Source organism: Apteryx rowi, unplaced genomic scaffold (genome assembly GCF_003343035.1).
Source record: "Apteryx rowi isolate R43461 unplaced genomic scaffold, aptRow1 scaffold_35, whole genome shotgun sequence".
In the NCBI taxonomy this organism is placed as follows: domain Eukaryota; kingdom Metazoa; phylum Chordata; class Aves; order Apterygiformes; family Apterygidae; genus Apteryx; species Apteryx rowi.
In genome coordinates, this window is record NW_020449974.1 from 3,220,764 (window position 1) to 3,246,643 (window position 25,880).

The 25,880-nt window shown below is 38.8% G+C and overlaps 1 protein-coding gene across 6 annotated transcripts in view; it reads left to right on the forward strand.

Moving 5' to 3' along the window:
• CTNNA2 (catenin alpha 2) overlaps positions 1-25,880 on the forward strand; it is a 418,807-nt gene that overhangs the window by 334,817 nt on the left and 58,110 nt on the right. For 5 of the 6 annotated variants that reach the window (XM_026072715.1, XM_026072713.1, XM_026072714.1 and 2 more), the window contains 3 exons: positions 17,601-17,693; positions 17,977-18,133; positions 21,501-21,701. In XM_026072715.1, the coding sequence (XP_025928500.1) occupies positions 17,601-17,693; positions 17,977-18,133; positions 21,501-21,701 (451 nt within the window). The remainder of the gene's footprint in view (positions 1-17,600; positions 17,694-17,976; positions 18,134-21,500; positions 21,702-25,880) is intronic. The other variant, XM_026072717.1, reaches the window with a different exon arrangement.

Here is a 25,880-nt window from a genome sequence, read left to right on the forward strand (position 1 = left end):
TACAGATAGTCTGTCTGGCAGAGTATCTGTATTTTTATTTTCTTACTATAAAAGAGTTTTCCTGAATCTGTCATACATGTTTCTAATAAAACTCAACCCTCACCCATGTATATTTTTTACTTAGCTAACAACAGTGATGTTGAGGAAAGATACGAGGATTAATTAATGTATTAATAATGTCATTTGAAATTGTGTGGGACTTCTTGCATATTTTAGAAACTTGGTGGTGCTTGCTGCAGTACCGTGCAATACGAAACATAATGCCCTGACTAATTAGTTTTGGACTCTTTTTCTCAATTCCCCTCATTTTTGCTTAGTTAATATATTCTTTATTTCCTTCCTTAAGCTGAAGTGTAAAATTGCCATTTTTTGTAGACAGCTGATATGTTTCATTGTACAAGTCACCAGTTGTTTTTGCAGTGACAAAAGATAGCTATCACAGTTATGAAAAACAACATATGGACGTTAAAGAAAATAAAATTGTTCGCAATGTGTGCAGTGCATACATTTGGGAATAAGATTACTGTAAAGGGGTACTATGATCTTGATTATTTCTTGATGTRACCTTAATTCTTAAGGTGTTCGGTGTGCCACAGTTGGCCAGGAGCAAAGCAAACGTTGCAAGGAAGCAATTTGTAAGGTTTCCTTTCCTGTGCTTGTCTTTTTATTTGGAAGTTACTGGACTGGGATACCAGATCTATAATTTGTATTGAAAAGGAGTTCCTGTCAAAAATGCATATTAACATTTTGAAGGAATAAATTAGTTCATTTTTATTTTTAAAAAAATGTAAGCTTGTGTAATAACCATCAGAAAAAGTCTATGATAAACTAGTATTTCTAATCCCTGTATCAGTTTAATTGCAGGATCGTATACTTCCAGACAGAAAGCATTATGTGTAATGACTGTCTTTAATTCAACTGAGTTTCAGTAACTGTTGGAGAAATGTAGTAATAAACAAATTCTGATATTTTTCCTTCTTGAGGCACAGATGAATAGGTAGGATTGCTTCAGTTTTCAAGAATGAAAATTTCCTTGCCATAGCGTGTTTGTTAACCGCTGCAGCCTTATTTTTACCAAAGGATGATTGTATTTGATTTAAACCTCCGTGTAAAGGAGGTTCTGCATTCCAGGGAATTAGCTGCATTTGGCTTCACTGAATCTTAAAGGGTTTTTCTGCGTAGGGTTACAACTGCAACAGGAAGATAGCGTAGCTGCTTTGTAGCCTGGTGGTTCGTGCGTTTTCTGCAGAGGTTCAAGCTGCGGGTTTGAGTGCCTTCGGGCAAAGAATGGAAATAGTCCTAAATCTCCAACAACTGAGCTGTTRTAGAAAAAATGGGGAATGTAGCAACCCTTCTTCCTCGGTGTCCCTCCTAATTGCTAAGGAGCTAAATTCCTTTTGGACACGAGTCCAATTTTCTCATTTTCTGACTTTCTCATTTTCCATTTTTTAGGAATTTTAGGATTTTTTCGGTTCCTTTGACTCTCACAGCCTTACCTTCTCTTTGTCTGGGTTCATCCATCTGCACTATGAGAGCAATACCAGCCTCGGACTTTGTGAAGCTGTTCATTACAAGTTACTCTGAGATCTTGAACCCATTTTTCGCTGCTAATGGGGAATGAAAATTCCAAGTGTTCCTTTTGCTATGGAAAGCAATAGTAGCCTGGGTGAGATCTAAGAACAGGGATGAGAAGTTTTCTAGATTTTATTAAACCGATAAAGCTGGAAAAAATGAATATGTTTTGGACGCAAGGATTTAATCAGCTACAGCAAATGAGTTACAAATTTTTAATGTTATAGGCAGAACTAGAACCCTCCCTGTTTCTACCTTCAGAGCTTTCATAGTGCTTCGTAATCACCATGATGCGTGGAATTAGCTTGGAAAAATTAACATAGCAACAGTAAACTGTGATACTTATTGTGTCTGGTTCATCTTTGCCAGTATTTTTTTTCCATATATTAAAGACCAATTCTCCGTAAAGCAGAGGTGAGACATCACTGATAAGTTAAAGTGCTCTCCAAATTTAGACCTGTTAATTACCCATTATCCACCTTTTTACAGTGGACTTGAGGTCTTAGCTTGCTAAAGAGGAGGATGGCTTGATAGCAGCAGCTGTGCTAGCGGTGATTATTTGGGAAGATGATTATCAGTTAATTTGAAAACAGCCTCTGTGCCATCAATGTAGGGAAGAAAACTCTGGTCACACAATCTTCACAAATTGTTCTCAACTTTGAGAGAATAATTACTGGTTGGGTTGGGATTCTTTTTTAATGGACTTTACCCCTCTATAAAAGTAAGAGTTTCCTGCAGAATTAGGTGAGAGAAAATGAATAGCTTGTGTACTTATTAAATAAATTTAAAAAAAAAGGCGCTTAAATTTAAATTCTGCCAAATAAATGCTAGGCAACCTATAAGGGACAGACCCTCAGGGAGCTGCTCGACACTGGTGGTATTAGCATCTGTTCCTGCCTTCATCTGCGTTTAGGGAGCTTTCTGAAGGACCAATGGTCTGAGATGCTAGCTTGTATTTGGAAAGCGAGGTAGTCGCTCCGCGTGTGCCACATGTCCTGATCAGCTTGCTTTGCCCGTGTCCACTTCCGTCCTTGCCAAGCYGGTACGAGCTGCACTCATGCAGTTGTAGACCTCCAAGGGACCGTAAGGCTCTGGGGGGCTTGTGGAGGTAGGAGCACACAAGTGCAAGGAAGGACAGTAAGCTTTTGCCATTGTATGGTCACTYTGCGTATAGAGAGATGAATAGATAGAGAACTAATCGACTGGAAAGCAGACACTTCCATCCCTTGCGAAACAGAGCCGTTTATTAACCAGAAAAGGAAAAGCGATACTTCTCTGCAGGCCCTTTGCGAATACCAGACTAATTCAGCCATTAATTCTCAAACTCCAGCTCTCTAAAGGCCAAAGAGCGATTCTGAAAATGGACGAGAAAAGCTCCAAGATGCTTTGAAAGCTTTTGTATAACACCGCAAGCTTCTCCTGGCGTACCTGGGCATCGTTTCTCCGTTCCGGTTTGCGCAGTGCTCCYGCGGAGAGAGAACCGTCATTTGAGCACTTGGTGCATTTGACATTTGTCTGAAAATCGCAGGGCAGGGCTCCAGTTACAGCGCCGAAGTCCAAAGCGATAACAGGACTTCAATCCGGCGYGTCTTATTGTACAAATCGGGATGAACGCGGCATCTGTCCTATTTTGTTTTTGGGATTTTTCTAAAGAAGATTTATTCAGAGCGGGAACGCTAGTTTGAAGGTCGGTGTTGGGCRTTAGCTGGAGTGTTAAATGTTAGTTAGTGCATTTGGGGTCCGATTTTGAGTTCCTTTAGCCCATGTAGGTGAAGCTAGCGTTTCTCAGCCTGTTGAAASAGTGCAGCTTTCCCTCCCCGCCACCCTGTAAATCACGGGAATTCAAGGAGAACATTAAGACTTTCGACTTGACTGTGTTTGTGTTTAAGCCGTTGGCTCGAAATGAGATCGAGACATTCAGCGTAAATCACTTCTGTGCTCCCTTTTCAGATTGAATGCTTGCCTAAAATGGGAATAAAACACCACGAAAATCAGCTGTTCTTCTGTGAACTTTATAAGTGCATAAAGTTGATTGTAAATACACCAGTGTTTTCTCAACCCATTTTCTTTTCAAATGTCCTCAGCAAAAGGTCCATCTATCGTTATTTATATATTTGGCTTTTGACTGCTAAGAAAGGAGAACCTAGCAATTTTGGCTCTGAATGATAACCTGAAAAATAGTCTTTCTTCAAATTTTTCATAATCAAAAAAGTCCTGAACAGCTGTATAAGTGTATCTGTGTGTTTGCAGGTACATTTGTGCGATGCTATTTGGTCGTTTTAACCAAATGGGTGAACAGGCACCACATCAACATATTCACATCCTGGAGCCTCATGTCCCCCATGTGTTACTACCTAATTCTTGATGATTTTACATTGTTTCTTGATGTCTTTCTTCGGACGACACTGTGACTTTGGGCTAAGAGGAAGCGGATAATACGGTGCAGATAAGCGGCTCTCATTCTCCAGAAAGGTAGTTTCTCCAACTGGAACAGCCCGGAATAGGTTATGAGTCCATTGGCTCAGAAATTAAATTGGTTTCCCCGTGTTTATGCAAATAAACACTTTCAGCAGCTGTTATCCGAAACCTGCTGAGCTCGTTTCCCCCGTCGCTCATGCCGATGTAAATCAGGATTAATTCGACTGCAGCCACTGACCATTTAATGCTAAATGCATGGGGAGAAGAGAATCACTGGCTTGATAGCAGGCGGTGATTTTTAAAGAGAGACAGACTGAAAAGAGCAGCATTTTAGCAGCTTTTAGCAACTTTTAACTAAAAAAAAAAAATTTGCAATGGAAAGGAAGGAAGGATTAAAAAAAAGAGCATGAGTTCCCTGACAGCAGGAAAAAAAGGTGCGTGTATAACAGCTGGAGCAAGAAATATTTACTTTGGCTTCCTGCTATTCTGGCTTCATTTTAATGCAGTTTCTTCCCATATCAGTTTGTAAAGCTACATTTACACCTTTGCTGACCCCGGATAAATAAACAAATCCCCGTGTGTAGCTAGATGAATAAATCCCGGGTTGTAGTAGTGCAAACATACGCTGACAGTTCTTCAGTGAATTGACAGTAAATTAACCGTTAAGGACACGAAGGTTAGAAGAAAAAAAGATGAAGGAACAATTTAGTTTTTTTAATATGTTACTCATTATTTCTGGCAGCAATTTGATATATATATATGTTTTTATACAGACTGTGCAATGCTTTCTTTGGTCAACAAATCCTGTCTTTTTCATGCCAAAGAAAGAAAGATTTCCGTCATCAGTTGCCAGATTTAGAAAATCCTCTATTATTTTCCTTTTTCTGTAGGTGAGCTGGCGCTACAGAGATGCTTCTAAATACACTCCCATAAACATTTCTGGAACGCCATTGCACATATAGAGAGGTGAAAACAGAGCAACACTCACTACTGTTTGTGTATCGTTTGGGGATTGATTGCGGAATTCGTTTCTACCCTAGCTTGTCTAAGCTAGAATTTATTGACCAAAGACTGTTTTACGTGAACTATCTGTCCAGGTGGGTTCAGAACCAGGGCTGGTGTGAATCGGTGAAGTTGGAAATCTTTAGCTTTTTCTCTTCAGGTGGGTTGACCAAGGAGGCTTGTTCATTTTATGATAGTTTTGGTGAGTTTTATAATTGAGAATTATGTCCGCAATAGAAACGCCGACCGTGATCTGCAGTTCTTTACGGTGCAAGTGCTTAAATGTTTTTGTGTGCTCAGATCTCTTCTCTCTCCCTTACACACAATTTGGAGAATATCCATTCAAAATCTGTTCATGGGTTTAAATGCATTAAACAGATCAGAGGAACTAGCATGTCACGTTGCCGAAGATATCCTGTCAGAAAAAGAAAACTCCTTCAAATATATATTTTAATATTTTTTTCCTTTGGTCTTCCATGTGCATGAAGATATCGTAAAAGCCTAGTAATATGTGGAAATTTAATTTACAGGAGGAAAATGTTTAGACTCAGACAGTAATCCTCTGTGGTGGTGTTTCGAACACAAATGCACATGCGAAAAAGACAGTATGAAGGGATGTCAAAACTTGTTTTAGATAAAAATGCCATTTGCACTGATGTATGAAACTTCTCAGTAGAAGGGATTTTTTTTTGGATGTTTTCAAGTACTAAAGTTCTCTGAATTTATTATAAGCACGTAAAGACAGTCCTAACGGAAGCAAATAGCCTTTACTGCTGTGCAGGAGATGGATGGCTTTGGCTTGTTCTAGTCAGTCACAAAATCTAACAGCTCACATTTAGATTTTAGCTAACAATGAGGCTGCAAAGAAGAGATATGTGGAGGAAAGAAAAGTGTTGGTTGTTGTTGTTGCAGGCTCTTTTAATATCGCATACGGAATAGTATTTTTCTTCGCGTGCAGCATCGTCTTGGGGTGCATGTGTTTTTACCGTCTCTAAATGCGGAGCCACAGTCATTGTCCTGCTTCCTCGTTGAAGGTTTTTCAGATGTGAAGCTCTTGCCATGGTTTGTAGGCAGAAGTGATATCTTTTATTAGACAAGTAGTTCTGTAAGCACCAGACTTCATGAATCCTCGTTTCTTGGAGATTTTTATTTTGTGGTCAACTGCCAGATCCAGCTGAAGCTTTTCCCACAGAATTTGTACAATCGCACTCTTGCTTCGGTTCCTCAGCGTGAGACATCAGGTAAACTCGTTCCTCAGTGAGGCACTTAGAGGGTAGTAAGGTCTGTCCGTTCAAACCAGTTGCCTCTTTTCATTAAAATTTTAGGAATTTAATTCTCAGTGAGATGGGCACTCTTTTGTTAATTTGAATTAATCAAAAGCTTTAAAAAATGATGAAGGTGGACTGATCGAGAGACACTGTAGCCTCATCATGGACCCCCTGGCCACAGACCTTGAACTGGCGGTTTGTAAAGGAGCCCAACAGCATACTGATAATGCTATTAAGTCTAATAGCATAGACATTGGTCTTATTATACCGATCTCTGAACAGTAAGAGGACCATAAATCACAGTACAGTGAATTAAAGATCTCTGTCTAGAGTGCTGTGCAGAATTTTTAATTCGGTTTTGATTTCTTAGATATATGTTTGTTCCCGTTTTATATTTCATGCTAAAAGTCACTAAAAGAACTCRCTATAAAAACTCATTATTAAAAACTATTTGTGTATGAGCTGCATTCATATCACATTTATGTTTCTGGAGGAGTCAACAACAACAAAAAAACCCCAAACAGCACTCTCTAATAGATGAGAAACAATCCCAGTTTTGTTCACATGGTTTTAGGTATTTATGAGCTAATGGTGATCCTTTAAAAAGGCAGTCAGCTCTCATGCATAGAACTGCAAAGGTGTGAGAAACAGGATAAAATGTAGGACTGAATAGGAAATATTCTCTGTAATAGTTTTTAATCAAGTAAACCATATGGCTCAGGTTACAACCAAGATTAATATTTTCAGATTTCTGTTAGTACTATAACAAAAATAAAGTTCCAGGAAAAAAAGCAGAAGAATGCAGTCTTTAATTTAGAGATAATATAATTTAAGGATATTGAGTCCAGCATATTTAATAATTAACACTGCTTTAATCTTAAAAATGTGAGATAGTTCCACTCCAATATTTAATCTTCTCTGCCACCTAGAAATGATAACCCATTTTTTATTTTTTGTGAACTAATAAGAAATCAAATCAAGCATTCTTGTTTTCCTTTTTAGTCTTTACTTACCTATGAGAACAAATCAAGACGTATGGTTTCTCAATGCCATCGCTTTTCCCCACWTTTTTTTTTTGATAGATACAGATATAAAAAAGACAATGCGTTTTATGGATGAGCGCTAGGTGGTTTAGGCAAAAGCCATGCTAGGGATTATGTTTAGAGCTGCAAAGGCTGCATGAGTGTGTATCAGGGCTCACACCAGTGCTTTGGTCCTCATTAGCTTACTGTGTATTCTACATACCCTCTACCATGATAATCTCAGGTTTCTTTCACGTTCACGATCTTCCCTCTCGTGAAAAACCTCACGTTTTTCCTCCAGGCCTTATGATGGTACATCCCCTGTTCTACTTTTGCCGTATCTCCAGTTTCCATCTGCGCCCATATTCTTTCATCCTCATTTTCCAAAGACTCCTTCCATGTCTCCTATCTTTGTTTTCTTTGTTTTCTCTGATGACTAGACAAATACAGCATGTGCTGTGGCTGATTGAGAACTGATTTGTGCTGGCTGGTAAGCTGGCTGCCGCTTCCAGGCTGTCAGCTAGGCCAAATAAAATGAAAAGCTGAATTCTGCCTGTCTTTGCCCGAGTAGGTCACTCTCATCTTGACACAGATGCCAGTTTTCGTGAAAGTTAGGGGAGAACTAACAGGCTGCTGCATCCTTATTGTAGCCTTGCCTCAAGAGCAGGGTGCCGGACAAAACACGAGCAATAGAGGTACCTATCCCCCTAATGATAACAAATATTTACATATATATCCATGCAGGATATCAGAGTGATTAATTCTGCCCAATTTTCAAGGCACTTGAACAACTAGTTGCTTTTGTTGCAGCCTTATATACAAATTAAAGATGTCTCCACTTACGCTATCAATCATGGTCAGCTGTAATAGATTGTTACACAATTCTTTCTATATGTCCTCAACTTAGGTCCTAAAATTAGTTTCTGTCTAGCTCCCAAGGTTACATTTATTTACTGATCAGTGACCATTTGTGGTTGTACACTGGGGTCTCCGATCTCATGCTGTGCTGATACTTTCAATTATTTTGCTGCCATGCAACTTGTCTTGGACTTGTCCTTTTTCTGTTCCTTACTCTAATCCCTCTGTTTTTCTCCAAGAGCTTTCAAAATATGGCTTCTTGATAATATAACTGATGTTTAATTAACACAGCCTAATCATGCGTGCATCCTTGTACTAGGGTCACTGAACGATTTGCCAAAATAATGGCCCATCCTTAGATAGATTGCTTTGGTAACTACTTGTTATTAATAACTATTAGTTATAGCAATGCCACTGGTATGTTGTCAAAATTGCTTTATAGAATCAACTCGTAGGCATTGCAGTCTTGTAAATCTTGTTTCCATAGGACACCAATTGCCCCCTCACTCCCCTGAGTATTTCAGTGCGTGCTGTTAATAATTCATTGCTATTTTTAAGGGCAGTGACCTTGACTGTAGCTTGGCCAGAAAGGATTTATACACAAACACCCTATATAACTTCTTCTTTTGTTGGAATACTAAAGCAAGAAACTCTGGGGGTCTTTTCGCATACTTTGAAACATAAAAATTACTGCTGGTTAAGGTTTCTGTTATCTGACGTGGCAGAGATGTTGTTACAGTTTTTGGTGTTCCTCTATATTGTCTGTCCAATGCCTTTTCAGTATGAAAAGAAAAGTATATAAAAATGGGGTAAAAAAGCCTTTACCTACTGTCAAATTAAATAGAAAAAAATAACCTGAGCCTGCTAACAGAGATAAAAGAACATTGAAATGGGTCATTTGCCTCTGACCTTCACAGAAGGAATTCCCTTAGTTGGATGTTTTACATTTCCCTTCTGTGAAAGGATGGAAATAAATGCATTTATACCTATAACTCAGAAAATCAGTATCGTATCAGTCAGTTCAGGTTATACCACCAAAACTCAGCAGGTGAGCATCCTTTAGTATATAATGATGGTGTGAAGGTGTAGGCTTGATGGTAGTGCTAGATATGTGGTTTAGAATAGGATATCTGCTTTGTGACCCGTCTCAATAAATAGACAACAGAAAACAGATTACTTATGGTTTTATAAACTGTTCTCCTGTAGGAGAAAGATTCACTGCATTTCATCAGTGCAGTGCTTAAGTAGACCAGTTAAAATAAAGCAGGAATCTGGTCTTAACAGTATTCCTAAGACTAAGTCCTGCTCTTATTTACATCTTGGGTCACTACAGCTGTTTGCTGGTTATTTCTTCAGCAATGGATGCACACATAGAGAGAGAGAGAATTTCAGAAATGACATCAGGATAGTGACCGAATCCTTGGAGGAGAGATCCCATGTTCATATTACCTGGAGCTAAGTGCCCCACTGCACCTCCTAACTCCTATGGGAGTTAACCTCAGGGGAGAGAAGGAGCAGCACTTTTCTGCTGTCCCCCTTCTCCCCACTCCCTCCTGGCCAGCTGGGAGGCATTTTGGTTTCCCACTACTTCTGACTTTCAAATTAACTGCATTTCAGCTGAAGGCCTCAGAAGCACACTCTCATAAGAGAGAGGATCATCTGTAATATCTAAGGGAGTTTTCTGTCAAAGTGGGAAATATTTCTATTGATTTTAACTCTGGGAATTAACAGCCACACCTGCTTTTCTTAATTTTCTTGAATTTTAGGCTGTTTGGAGATATGGTGGAACACAGAACCCCCAACAGATGTGTGCCTAGGCTTGCAAGTGTGGGATCAGGTCTTCAGGGGTGGTACCTGGAAGAGCTCTGAGGCAGGCCTGTTGATGCTAGCTGAGGATGCGAGTTGATGGTTCTGGGCAGTGTCAGACAGTATTGCGTGAATAATTTTATAAGTGAACCTTAAGAGCCTCCCAGAATTCTTTTTTCAGGTTCAAATTGGAAAAAATGCTCCAAAACAATTACCTGTCTTTCCTGTAATCAATTTTCTTCCCCCCGTTGTACATACAGGATGCTTGGGCTGACCCTGCTGAGAAAGAGCAATGACCTGGAAAGTCGGTCTGAGTTCTCACATGCGCATTAGCATTACACACCAAGCACATCTGGTGATTATCCCTCTTGTTTTAGTAGGTCTTTGAACCACACTGGGGATTTTCCTGCGCTGGCAACCGGATGTATTGATCATGGTTGGGTCTCATCAGTATGATGGAGAAACTTGACCTGTTTTAAGAAGAAACAGTTGGATGGTCAAATTCCTTGTACAAAAAGAAAAAAGGAAGAGTCAGCATTTATTCCTGATGAAAATTTGTTTTGTTCATATCTAAAATCATTATTATTGTCTAATATTAAAAGTAAAGGATCAGACATGATACAATACCCTTTTCCTGTGCTCGTTACTGGCAGCTCTGCAATTGAACACGAACAATTTTTTTTCAGTTATGAAAACAGTAAAATAGAAGGATTTTCCAAGGTGCTTCACTTTTGATCTCCCTTCTGTTCCATCCTATAGGCAGGAATCACATCAAGTGCCAGAATGGTCCTAGAAAATACAGCAGATTGAGATTGCCTTAATAATACTTCACTGAAACTGTCTGAAGCTGGGATTTTTGCATTTTGAATTGAGCTTTCAGCATGAATTAGGCATCTAAGATTCACAAGTTTCTCTGGAAAATCTCAGACCAAGACCAATGAGTTTATTGAAATCGGAGTTATTTCAAACTCTACCAAAAGCAGAAATCTCTTAAGGGTCTTTTAGCTAAATCTGACATGAAGGAAGTCTCAAGAGAGCATGCGTGCGTGGCAAGGCCCTAATCCCATAATAAGTACGAGCTGATACGCCATTGACTTTTTGAGAAGTGAAAAGTTTTTTCATAGGTTCAGTGGGCAGTATATAGAATATGAAATAAAATGTTCATCTTTCTTGTGCTTCTTAACTTTCCCTGTGACTTCCTAACTTCCTGGTGTTACCAACCAGCTTAGGTACGTAGAGTATTGTAAATGTCTGAGCAGTTTGTGTTAAATATCTTCAGAGTTTGTTATTAAAAATATTCAGAGCAAGTGTCAAACTCTGTAAATTAGATCATTAGTAATTTACAAAAGACACTCCAAATTGAGTTCCATATTTACTGCCATTTATGCAATTAGATTCCTAGATACACTTGAATTAGTAACTTAAAAATACATCTCTCATTTAGACAAGAACAGGTGACTGATTAATATAAGCGAAGCACAACCAGCAACACTATTCGGTATGAGGTTCTTGGGTAACTTGGCTCCAATTCTGCGCTCTCCTTTAGTGAATCTCTTAGTCGTCGTTCCAAAGAGATCACTGGGCTACCTCTCAGCAGGACCACCACCAAAATTAATATATGTCAGAATTTTGAGGGTTTGGAGACGGTAATGCCGTGTGGATAAATTATTAAGCAGATGGACAAATAATTGCAAGTAGTTCTGATTTCTCAATTGTGTGGTGTAGACAGATAATCTTGATTGTCTTGGGTTTGTTTAAATTATTCTGTATTTCCCTAAAAAAGAATAACTTGTGAATTTTCTTCTTTCTAATGTTTATACCAGTTACTATATTGCATAAATAAATGACGTAAATAGGAATGACTTGTATAAAAATTAAAAAATACATTTTCAAAGACTTTACAAAATTAAGGTGTAAATAGATTGCATTCTCTACCTTTGGATGGTTTAATGGTGGAAGAAGCTGAATAGAACTTCTTTTCTCTTCCAGTCTGCTCCTTTCAAGCAATCTAGGGTGGGAAAAAAGAAATAAAAAGAGAATTAAACAATAGACTACACAAATTAGCTACAATACTTTGCAGCCTTTGTGTTGATAYCGCTCCTTTACTATAGTGTATATAGGTCCCTTTATTTACATTTTCATGCCAAGCTAATAATTTCTTTCTTTGGATTTTATTTGGACTCATCTGGAGTGTTGTGTCCAGTTCTGGTCTCCCCAGTACCAGGGAGACTTGGATTTACCRGAGTCAGTCCAGAAAAGGGCTACAAGATGATTAAGGAATTGGAGCATCTCTCAAATGAGGAAAGACTGAGAGAGCTGGGACTGTTCAGCCTGGAGAAAAGAAGGCTCAGAGGGGATCTTATCAATGTGTATAAATATCTGATGGGAGGGCGTAAAGAAGACAGAGCCGGGGTCTTTTCAGTGGTGCCCAGCGACAGGACGCGAGGCAACGGGCACAAACTGAAACACAGGCAGTTCCGTCTGAACATGAGGAAAAACTTCTTCCCTGTGAGGGTGACAGAGCACTGGAACAGGTTGCCCAGAGAGGTTGTGGAGTCTCCATCCACCCTTGGAGATATTCAAAACCCACCTGGACGTGATCCTGTGCAATGTGCTCTAGGTGAGCCTGCGTGAGCACGGTTGGACTAGGTGATCTCCAGAGGTCCCTGCCAACCTCAACCATCCTGCAGTTCTGTGGCTTTTTCACTTGCATTAAATGCACAGTGGCCCTGTTAAATCTTTGAATTTAAGGTTAAACCAGAGGACAATATATTCTGGAAGTCATGACTGCTTTTAATAATACTGAAGAACTCAAGTCAAAAGTGGAAATAGTATAGTTTAAAAACACCACTAAAGATAACTATGCCTAATTCTCATCAGTGTAAAAATAATCTAAACTGGTATAAAAGATCCATGTAATTAATTACTTTTGTAACTTACAGTGCAATTTTACAGCAGAAAAGTCTTTCTGTACAGCTGGCAAATGCAATGAAAAAGTGCTAGTCCAGCCTTCAGTATAGTCCATGGTGCCATGAGCAATAACGATCTACACTGACATCTGTGTTGCATATCTTCGCTGTGATTTTTACCCATGCTAGGTAGAGAAAAGCTAATGTAGGCATCGGCTACCCATACAATAGTTACCCTTCCAGCCGCTCTGTAGATATACCTTTAGAATAAATAAGAATCAGGATCTCCTGTCCTTGGTGTGTCCTTTCAACAACAGTAATAAAAACACACATTAGCAACAAAATCCTTCCCCCCGCCATCTGTTACGTTTCATTTAATGCAGGAGAACGCTTGAGGCTGAAATACAATCAAATACATTTTATTGGGATTGATCCTGCATATATTTTGAATAATCGAAGCTAATGGGATTACTTACGTGATTGAAGAGAGATACTCAACAAGCTGGAGAATTGCGTTTTTGGACTGTCAGTGCCAAAGATAGCACGTTAACATCAAGGAGTTGCTAAGCACCTTTCCACTTCCCCAATTCTAGGATTGGTTCAGTGGCTTTGGTGATTGCGGAAAAACATGGCATTGCTGCAGCTGGAGCATTTATTTTCCTCCTCATTACTTTTCCATACTCACACAGGACAGGTTTAAGGTCTTTAGCAATTGTTTTGATGGTGTAAGAGTAGCTTAGCAGACCTGAAATTTTGGACAATAGTGTTTATCTACACAGCCGGATTCACCATTATTGAGTCCCCCATGCATTTCAAGGATGATTTGCAGTTCGTTGGGTTTGGTATTTAAAATGTATTCATTCATATAAATACTCTTCAGACAGTTCACATTGATCTTAATACAAACTTAGGTTCTGTTTAGGCAAACAGCGAATTCAGTATGTTCAAGGAACTTAGTAAACAAACGAACAAAAGAAAAATGAATTGCCTAGTTGCGTCCACATCCAGCATCACATGAAATCTCTTCTTCAGTGCTTCAGTGGAAACCGAGTATTTGAAGTATAAAGGCAAAGGCTGTCAAATCAAAGTTCTAGCAAAACAACAGGGACAATAACTTCTGAGGCCACAGACCCTTCCTGAAAATGCTCTAGCAAGTATGTAAATTCATATGGTAAATGTTCATCTTCAGGAGGGTGYAGTCAAGACCAGCTTCTGTGAAATCAGTAAAAGTTTTATCACCGAGTTCAGAGCAACCCATAAGCCTCATCCCTTTCCTGACAGATCTCAGACAGGTTACGTGAAGAAAAAGCAATGTAACATTTCACGCTCTTAGGCCACAGTGTATAAGTGTATAAATTGGAAGGTCCAATTTAGGATATGCTAAGTAGCAATATGCTAAATACGCTAGTTAGCATAAGCTGCTAAGGAACTTTAATTGCCCACATAGTCTGTCCTTGCATGTTTTTGAAATACCACCACTGCATACTGTGAAGTTTAAACATACAACCCTTCTTATTTTACTTTCCAAGCTGTCTGCTGCATCCAGTGCTAGATCTGTGGAGTGACGTGTTAGAAGAACTCCCAGCTCTGAAGGATCTGGCTTCTTCACAATATATATTGTATTAAATATGCCCATGCAAAACAAGTTATAATGAAGCTTTAAAAACTAACTTTAAAATTTTTCCCTCTTTTATTTCAGTAAGACCATTTTCAGCAGTCCTCAGGGTCAGATATATAGATAAGGCATTGCTGTTTAATAAGTTTAGCTTTAATCTACGTTTAAATAATAGACTAAACACATCCAGAGAGTGAGATACCCCACTGAAGACCTGAAGCATTCTCCTGAAGTGCCTCTCTCTCTTCACCACTATCAAAAGAGGCGATGGCTGCTAACCAAAGTGTCCCAGTTAAGTGTCTAAGCTAAGTGGGATGGAACTAGGTCTTTTTTTTTTTGGTTTAGGCAGCAAAAATAGATTAAGCTGTTGCCTTTAGCTTAATCTTCTTTTGTGGTAGACTAAAGCATGTTGAATTACCTCATATTGTATGGACTAAGAGCATGCATATGGACCTTGCCTTGCAAGAAGGATTAATTTATGGTAACTTATTGTATATTTGATAACAAAGTCAATAAAAATAATTAAATAGTGTGGTATTTGATGATTGAGTGCACTTAAAACTTGTACTGCTTCATGGATCCATGCTTAAACACTGGCACTAAAATGCAAATAATGTCTATTTCCTGCCATGCTTCAAAAGTAAGTTTTAGGTAAAGTCATAGTTCTGATTTGTTAGTGCTAAATTCAATTTTATCCACATTGCATCTAGCTTTGTAGAATTTGTTTATCTCTGTGCTTATTTGACATAATCAGAGCTTCCCATGGTACAAGCTGGCATAATCCCTGCTGAATTCTGTGACTAGTGCTGCTGCCGATGATGCAGGACTGTATTTAAGCAATATTTAAAATATGCCACAGAAAACATTTAGATCAGGATTATATATGAGATGCATCCATTTTTTTTTCAATTTTGGAAATAGATAACTATAATGCTGTTTTGAGGCATGGTTAATGTAGCCATACATTACCCTTTTACTCCTTGGGTATTGATAGTTGTATCCAAAACAATATACTGGCTTCTGAAGTATTTTACAAAACGGGAGAAGAATTTTTCTCAGGTTGCCTCTCTTGCAAAACCAGGACATTTTACAATATCCAGCTATCATCTCATCAAATTCTATTGAAAGAATATTTAACAGGGAGAGAGAAGAAATACGCTTGATTTTCTCTGACTTTGTTCTGAGAAGATCTATTTCAGGAGAACTCAAAGAAACAGGGCTGCCTAACAGTTTGATTGCCATTTCGTGACACCCAGAGTCTTTCACTCCCGTATCTCGCTGCTCTCTGAGAGAAAGAAAGATATATGGTGCATCTGGAGCCTTAGGACGGATTGTCATCTTGCTAATCACAAAATGAAAGGGCAATCTAAAAGACTACTTATTTTAAATACAGGAAGCTGGCTTTTGCTGAACTTAATACCATTTGCTAGTTTTGAAGGTCTATAATTTCCACTTACGTTACTGCATTCTAATTATTATCCTGCTTAGCTTTTGTTTCTCATGAAGATTAAAGGGGTCTGTTTGATGTGTGCAAAGAAGTGGCTACGGAAAATGGTAAATTAATTGGAAGATGTCAGCTTAGGAGAACATTTTTGACGTGAGTGCTGTAAGGCTGTTAACAAACAGACTAACTCATTTGTCTCACCATGAAATGAAAATAAAAATCACAACATTATGATAAAATCTCGACGAGGAAATGCCTGTAAGACTCTTTGAAGCCTAAGGTCCTTTTCTTCGCTGGGCTTTGGCACGGTGATGTATGCAAACCACGTTCTAAATAACTGCGAAGCGAAATAGGTTCTAGGAAGAACAGATGGATCAAGGCTAATGTGGCGATGTGCACTGGCGACGAGAACAGATTAATACCACAAGGGGAGACCAGAGGAAAATTGGAAAGATGGGGATATTTGAACTAATTCATGAATCATTTCCAACTGATAGTTATGCCTTCGGGCACAGTGAATAATATCAAGGAAGCATATTTAAATTTTTATAAGTTTGTTTTAATGTAGATTAGAATTAAGAGCCATACTTTTGGTTGATTAAAAAAAATAATCTTGTACTCCCCCCTCCCAAAATGTACCTTTGTGATTTAAATATCACTGATTAGCATAATTACATGTACTGAGACATGACTGGTGTTTTGAAACCCCAAGGCAGATTCGTGGGCTGGCACAAAGCTTTGGGGAATGGATTTTTTGCAAGAAGCACTGTATGCACTAGGAGAAGAGATTCCAACGCTTGCATCTGAGCTACAGAAATGCAGCTTTGTGGTGTTTGGGGTCATGGTTTGATTGCTTGATCTCATTCAGGTGTCCCTCAAAGTCTCCTCTGCCTTTATCTTCTCCAAACCATCCTCAATATTTTGAGGTTCAGACTTCCCCAAACTGTGGCAGAGCAAGCACATGTAGGTACCTACATCTCCGAATGAGATATTTAGGCATCCTTTACAGAATGAAGCATTTCACTGAGACATTTCAGATAACCAAGTTATGATACTCTTACTGATGCACATTCTACTCTAGAGCAAACAGCCCCATAGAAATAAAAAGGTCTGGCTGAGAATTAAGATAATTTTGACATGCCTAAAGCCATTAAGATCTGAAATAATGGGGATACTTGAGAAATATATAACTTCCCAGTATTAGTGAAGGTATCAGGATTTTGTTTATGGATGGCAAAGCACAAATTCATGTGTTAGGACCTCAGAGATTCTTCATGTGGCAAAGCTCAGAGTATATGGATTAGCCTGATTGCAGTTATTCATAATGTACATGGTTAATAAAAGGGAAAAGAAAGTGAGAGAAAAGGAAATGTATAGATAATTGTTTGGATATTAAATCTCCTAAGAAGTTGTTTGGAGACTGTAATCTACAAGCTATGGAGGAGGAGGTAAAACACTTGGCAGTGACAGAAAATTTTGAAAAATATCTAACAGTGAAGATTGCTAGTTCAGTTTGCTGGTAAGGAAATAATCTACATGGGTTTCTGTTCATCAGCACAGAAGATGCCGTATCATGCCTCTTGCATACAAATCCTTCATTCTAGGCAAGGCTAGTAAAGAGAGAAGAAAGTATAAAATGGCCCACTTGCTGAAAACTTGATTCTCTTTCTGCTGATTTCATTGCAGGTTGCAAATCTGGCCTGTTCAATCTCTAATAATGAAGAAGGTGTGAAGTTAGTCCGTATGGCAGCAACGCAGATTGATAGTCTGTGCCCACAGGTAAGTAAGACTCATGCTAAAAAGTACCTGAGAACTCTTTTGGCATTAAAAAGCTAAGGTAGCTGACACAGAAAAACACCCTATGCAAAGATTATAGCCTTGCCTTTGTCTTTACATTGTTGACTGCTTTGCACAAACTGTGAAAAATAGATTCAGGTCTTGAGACCTGGGTAATGAGCAGGGTTGTACAGCTGCTGTGTTCGTAACACAGTCTTTAATCAATTTGTTCTTTCCCTTGAGAAATTTTTTGCCATTCCTCATAACAAATGATTTTGAATAATAGGTAATAAATGCTGCACTCACGTTGGCGGCCAGACCCCAGAGCAAAGTAGCACAGGACAACATGGATGTCTTCAAAGACCAGTGGGAGAAACAAGTGCGAGTTCTCACTGAAGCTGTTGATGACATCACTTCGGTGGACGATTTCCTCTCTGTCTCAGGTACTGGGATCAAGGGAGTCTGAAAAAAGTACGCCAATAAATTAAAGTAATGGGTCAGAGCAGAAAAAAACCTGTAATTCCTTAAGCATCATTAGTGCATTAGTCCGTCCTATTGGAATGCAATACTCAGTGGGAGCAACCAAGCCCTGCCAAGTAGTCCCTAGTAGCAATGGTTAGCATTTTGTCCTCCAGAAAATAGCCTCCTATATGTACTTCTATTTCTGGAGAGAAGTTTAGTTTCAAGTCAGGCACAAAGTAGGATTTTGGCCACCTTTTTAAAATGTATTATTGTCTTGCGACAGGCTGAGCGTGTTAGCAGAAAATTGTCGGAGTCCTTATGCAGCTGTACGCAAAAGGAGGAAAGATGAACTTCCCTTTCTTTCTGGTTTAGCCTTGCTCAGATCAGCTGCATCTGAACAGTGGGGCAGGTGTGTTGCACAGTCCTGGCCCCCTTGATCACCTGTTCCAGGTAACCAGGCCCTGACCAGGCGTGGGAGGAAGGGAGATAGGCAGATGGCACGTATGAGACCTATCCACATGGGCTGTCAGGACGTGACCAGGGTATACATTTCCAGAGAGCTGGGAAGCACTTCTGGGTCCCAGAGTTATCAGTGCAGCTTGCAACGCAAGCACATGGGAAGGAGAAGTAAAGCAGTATGAGAAATAAGAAACCTTTGCAGTTCTCTAAGGTAGGAATGATTGCAATGAGAAGCAAGCTCTTCTACAAAAACAGGCAAAGTGACTTAGTCCTTAACTGGAGAAAGGATGGAGAAGAGAAGGAAATTTGATTCTTTGGGTCACAATCTTTTCTCCATCTTCCTCTTAAAATAGTAGACTTGCAGCAGAATATATTGTTAAACGTAGTCATATGCCACGAATGCTATAATTGTGAAGTGCAGGGTATCTCAGGATAAGTGTCTGCTGCAGAAAACTCATTTCTCAGTTAAGGTTTTAAAGAGATGAAGTTGATTGTTGTGAGCAGGGACATCAAGTTTGCTAAGGTTAACTCAGAGTAAGCTAACCTCACAGAGGAGCCAACCTTCAGGGGGCTGCTTGGCCTTAATATTACTGCATTCTGCTTTAAGTTCCTTTCCTTGAAGTTTCCTTGACTTCCTAATAAAACGTAGAGATCTTAGGGAAAAAGATTATTTATCCTTTAAAAAAAAATCCTCAATTTTCTTTGTTGCCCTCTGTTTTGTTTGGTTGCATCCTGTTATTGCTAGTAACAAGGACATGGCTTGGTTTAGTCTAACCGCACTCCGCTGTTCAGCGCCGCTGCTAGAGTGTGCACTGCAAGCCATGACAAGAAGATGGAAATGACCTCGCAGAGTAAGAGAGTACTTCAGACCCTGGTAGCACGTACGTTGTGGTCTGACAGTAGAAGCTGGCAAACGCTTTTCAACAGACCTAGCTCTACAACAAAGGGGCAACCTGCAGATCCAGCCCGCGAGCTGAAGAGCTGGGAAACGTGCTCCGAATGCCCATTTGATTAGTTGTCTGGGGGCTTTGGTTCRCTCCAAGCACTTGTATCCGTAAAATCAGAGGTTATTTGCACGGATGACATTTTTATTTTTYGTCATTTTCAAATCGTGTTTTTCTTGTAACACATTTATTGAGACAGTCTTGAGTTACGGTGTTTGGCTCTAGATTGAAACTTCCCAAGGTAGCTTAAAAGTTAGTGTTTGGGGGATTTTTTAAGCTTCTTTCTATTATTCTCCATAGATATCTATATCTATTAAAAATGAAGAAGCATCCAGTGTATCTAGAAAGCCTCATGCTGCTAGCTATAACTTCTGAAGCCTTGGCTTACACGGAGTAGTTTATTTTTGTTGTTAAACCGGTGAAGCATTAAAAATGGGCTGGTGTCTGATTAAATGTAAATGACACCTCCTCCTCTTCATATTATGTGTCAGAGTTGATCATATGTTTTATTAATACAGTGGCTACCGAAAGGAGGCTGACCATAATTTTGATGAGTTACTTTATATTCYAAACACATTTCCCGTTCACATTCAGAAAGGACTTCTTGCCAGGCAAAATTTGGCCATGGCATGGTAAAGAAAATGATGATGGTGAAGAAGAACTATTTTAGCAAAGCAACATTTTTTTTTTACATGTAGATAGACAATCTTTTAAACAAAGAACTTTGCCTTTCAAATGACTCCGATTCACAGCACAGGGGACTTTCAGTTTTTGTTCAGAGTTGTTACAGTTTGAAATCCGACATCATGTCAAACATTTCTGAAATCATCAAATGATCCTACCTTGAATTTTTAATAATCCTCATGAGTTCTATTTTTGTGGCTAAGGATAATTAACAAAAAGCAGCTGGTGAACTGATTTTTTTCTAAATTTATTACTACTGCGAAGAACTACATTTTATTTTCAGTTTACTGGTATCTCTGGCAGAAAAGTAAGTTGCTGTTTAGAGTTGCTGAGTTTCTCAGAGTGACTTTGGTCAAATGTAAAATTCAGTCATGGCTTTATTATTGGAATGATTGTTTTAACTGTTCTAGCTGAAGGGAAAGAGTGTTTGAGCTACTCAGAATCTGCTCCATCCTTTCATATTTTCTGTATGCGATCATACTACTCAAACAATGACACTGCAGCATGTACAGAAGAATAGGTGGCTGGATTGTGAGTGGCCAAAACTGATTCAGCTCCCATGATTTCAATAAATCTGCTTAATATTGCATCATCTGAGGAGACCCACTATTGTCCACTGTTATTTCAGAATATGCACAATTGCATATGATTATACTTTGTCATGAAAAATCCACACCTTAATCTGGGGTGCAGGTGGCATAGATGGAGCAAAGGAGGTAACTGCTGGGGCAYAGACTCCCCGCTGCCTACAAAAGCCACTCGTTGCTCTCTTTTCAAATTGGTTTTCTTTTCTAACTTTTTCAGGCACAAATGAACCACATATACTAAGCATTTATAGAAATGGATAAATTAGTCTTCAAAAAAATCACCCAACTGTTTGTCAGAGCATCTGCATAGCATTTTGGCCAGTTTCCTTCTTGCATTGGTTTTTATTGCACTTTTATTATAATAGAATTCAGCGTGATGTTTGAAATTAATTTGACTGTTTTTCAAAGAATAACAGATAGGTCCTCCCAGCACAGGGGAGGGGATGTAGCCCAGTGCCTTCTAAGGATAAATATCATACGTGGGATTTTTGCTGTCGAATGGCACCGTGTCACCGATTGGTATTTGTTTTGCAGTATTAAGGAATGGAATAAGGACAGTTATCATTTTTTTAATGCATTGACATTTTTCATTTACCCAAATCTGTAAGCTTTGCTCTGAGATAGAATGGAATGAGCCTTATATGTGTTTTTTTTTTTTCCCCCCTACTTTCCAGAAAACCATATTCTGGAAGATGTGAATAAGTGTGTGATTGCTCTCCAAGAGGGGGATGTCGATACACTGGACAGAACTGCTGGTGCCATCCGGGGCCGCGCAGCCAGAGTTATTCACATCATTAATGCAGAGATGGAAAACTATGAAACGGGAGTTTATACGGAGAAGGTCCTGGAAGCTACCAAACTGCTCTCTGAAACTGGTAAGCGCATTTGAAATACTGTTCAATACAAGTCACTTACAACTTGCAGTTAGTTTTTTGAAATTGGTAACTTAGGGGGAGATCCATGCTTGAGAATGAGATATAAACAAACAAATTAATGGCTTAATGGCAAATTAATGAATTAATTAATGAATAAAGTGCTTCTTTATTCTCTGCTTAATGCTACTGTAGAAGTCATATTAACAAGAGCTGTACAGGAAAAGAAATTCAATAACCCATGGAGGATAGTTTACTTCATCAGGGGTTCAGTGTATTTAAGTAAAAAATACATAATCTTTTCTTCAAGTTCCTTCTGAGTTTGTTCATTATGAATTATACCTGTCTCTAGAAAATCATTACAAATCCTTTTTCAGYGACTGGATAGGCAAATTGTCAACATCTGCTCTTCTAAGATATTCCTGCGGAAAAATAAATATTACTCTTTGGTCTGTGCAGGTGAACGTGCTTGTTGGTGACTAAGATTGTGTTTCTAAACTAAACAAAACAAATTTTCATTGAAAATACATTTGAGTGACTGAAAATAAATTGCCTGGCTGAAAAAAATGCAGAAGTCTGCTAGATTAAATGGACAGATAGATTAGGTAAAACCACTGATGTTTTAATCTGTTTTTGCCTTCACAGACCAAGGGTTGGATTCATCTGAATAAATATAAGTGATTACATCTCAGCTGGTGTTTTTAGACCTCCTTTATACTCTGTTTTATCTGTTGCTATGTGTGGCTGAGTTGTTCAGTGCAGTCAGTGCTGTCAAGGGCTCTCTCATCTTAAAGTAGGTGCCTACGTTTGGTCAGATGGGTCATGCTTTAAATTTCATTGACTTTATGGGCTAGATCTCCGCCCATTGTACAAGTGACTGGCTGTGAAGTAGACACGCACAACGTAGACCTCCAAAAATTGCTGAGCTGATCCTACCCTACCTGACTGCGCTTGCTCATGTAGGCTTTATAAGCATCAAGATTATTTTAGAGGTAAAAAGTGAGAATGAGCCCGTTTGCACATACATAACAAATGTAACATTAGGTCAAAACCACCAGACAGCTCCCTGCGAAGCAGAAAAGCAAAACCTGTCTTAGAACTGGTAGCATCTGTGCTAGCTTCTAGTATAGAAATCAGCAAAATGAGCTAAAAACATGTTGCAGTGATTTCATATTGGTTGTCGTGTGATTACTGCCCCCAACATAAGGTCTGTTGGTCCTAATAGGGACCCCAAGCCCTCTTTGCACAAATAAATCCCAAGGACCAAAATCAGGAATTTCTTCTTTTTCTGCCCTTTCATTATGATGTATTGGAAATTATAGCTGAAATGTAGGTTCTTACTATCATGTTTTTGACCAGAACGTCATGCCTTGAGCACGCACAATGGTTGTAAATTCACACTGGGGACTCAACACTTGTCGAAATTAACTTTCACAGCTGCTCTGCTGTGAGGTTTTGGCCCTCGATACCTTGGATGTAGTGGAATAAGGGTTGTTGGTTTGGTGGTTTTTTTGTTTTTGTTTTTCTGAAAATATGGTGATTCTATTTGAGCGTGAGGTGGTTTTTAGAGAGAGAGGCAGAAGTGGATCAGGAAATGGTAGTCATTAGTCCCCCTATTTTTTTGTATAATCAATGAGAGATCAGTGGAACGCATGCTCTATCTTAGCTGCAAAAGTGCCTGAACTGCTAGTATGAATTCACAGAAAGAAAATAATCCTGTATGATATCGTAAAATGCTTTCTTGTGCACTCCTGTTAAACTCTCCTTTAACAAAAAAGGAGAGATTTTGAAGAATTCTTCCCATCAGTAAGATTTCTTTACTAAACAAAAAAAATAGATATTTTCAGACTTTTTATTAGGCTAAAATTTCTGACCTAATATTACATAAAATTTTTGCTATTAATTTTTCAAAGGACTAGTGGACAGTGATAAACCACAGTAAACTGAACCAACAGTAGGCACATTAAATCCATACATTCCGTATTTAATGCACTCCTTAATACAATTTGAATTAAAAATAAGTACTAGAAGCTCTGGACTAAGTGAATCTTGACAACATTGACTTGTTAATGCTGGGATGCAGTGCTTAAAACTGCGTCCCTCTTCCTCGGTGTCAAGGTTATTATATTTTGTTCTTTTAAAAATAGAAGTAAACTTACGAGTATAAAACCAAAAAGGAAAAAAAAAAAGCCAAAAATGCATGTTTTAAATGATGAGAACTGTCCTTGTGAAGTTCAGAAGACAGCACGGGCCCAAAGTCCCTAAAGTCAATGAAGCTGAGATGATTTATGCCAGCCATGAATGTGGCTCGTAATATTACAGCACATTTCTATCTGCAGCTTTTTAGGCCATTTACAAAGGCGTTGATTATGAATTCTCTGTGATTGATGATTAAAAAAAGGTGTGTTTTTTTCTAGGGCCACAGCATGAGCAAAGAGGTGAGAATGATGTTTAGACCACCCTACTCCATATATATATATAATATTTTATATATATATATTTATTTATATATATATATCTTTATATATATATATATTCATTTTATTATTCACTGTGCCACAGACTAGCAGTGTGGTTAAGACTAGCAGTGTGTTTAATCTCTTCCTATGGAAAAAAAGATGGTAGTAAGATCTCCCAAAGACCCCCAGAGGCTTTTCCGTGAATGTTTCCAGAGCACCTTGAGATCTTGAGCAGGTTTTATGGAGCAGTAAAGAATGGCGGTGGTGATTTATTTAGGGACGCGTTCCACCCACAGGCGTGCAGGTCGAAACCTCAGGATTTCAGTAGCTCTCGGGGAGAAGCGTAATGATAAACACCTTATCTTTTCCTTGTTTCTCTTCATTGCTAATTTAACCTTTATTCGTTTTTAAATGAAGTGCTTTTGAAAGCTGGGGAAAATTTAGTTAAATAACAATGGAGGGGAAATAAGCACAGCACATTTCTCTTGTTATTATAATTTATTCTTCTAACTGGCAGCTCAGGAGAGGGAAGCCACTGCTAACACGTAAGCCTGTGTGTCCTGGGATTTCATAGTGTGGGGCGAGCACTGGGTTTGATCCACAGGTCGTACAGAAATAGAGATACGCTCTTGGGGAAAGAGAAACACTTTCCTAATCGTTGTTTTATTTATTTATTTATTTTAAGAGAAAGTTCATGTTTAATGAAAGCAATTGTTAGTTTTGAAAAGCTGCAACCGTGCAAATCTTACTTTAATAACRGATTTCACCTTCAAGTTTTATTTGTTGTTTTAATTTAGAGCCTACACTTCTCTTGGAATATATGTTTTTTTTCCCCTACATTTCAGTGCTTTTTTTTGGTTGCGCTTGGCTGACCCACTGCCTTTATAGCCAAGTATGTCTTGGAGGCTAGCTTATTATCTCCAAAAGTATTAGTTAGCGGCGTATTGGTTAATGTCGTTTTAAAGTTGAGTTATTTTATTTTCCCGTAAAAACAAACTAAAAACCTGACTCTTGCTGACATTCATATAAAACCAAGATGAAAACTATGAAACCACAGAGTCTATGAGGCTTGCTGCAAAGAAAGGCAAAATTCATAGAGATTTCAGTGGACGTTAATTGGGTGCTGCAAGAGTAAAACAGAGCTTCAGGGTTTCAGGTTTTTTGTTGTTGTTTTGTCCTGCAGACGATTCTGTGATGATATGCAGACTTGCGTAGCCTTTGTATTACGCACTCTTCCCTGCATAGTTAAATAAATACAGCAAGGAGAAAGCAACCGGGGTATTAAGAATGATTTGAATAACTTAGCTATCCATCAGTGATTTGGCACTAAGGGGAGGCTGGGCAGGGCCAGGGAGGCCTTGTGTGTCCTCAGGGCCTTGCTGGTACCTGGCTGCAGGAGACATACACGTATTAACCTAGTTCTCTAATACATATTAGAGCCTCGCTGAGGATCTGCACTGTATGTCACATCTCACCAGATCGCAGAAAATACATGAGAGAGAGAGAGGAACACACAGGTGTCCTGACTGTAGGAAAACCTTTGAGTTTTCACCTTGTTCGATCCCACAGAATCAAAGTACAACACCTACAGGCTTAGAAAATGGAGCTCCATTACTTCTGCTGATCATAAATATGTCATTAATATCAACAGCTATGGGGGCAGTTATCTTTTGGTGGGTGATAGTTGTCCATGTCTTTTTATGTTGCGGTAACACCAGCATTT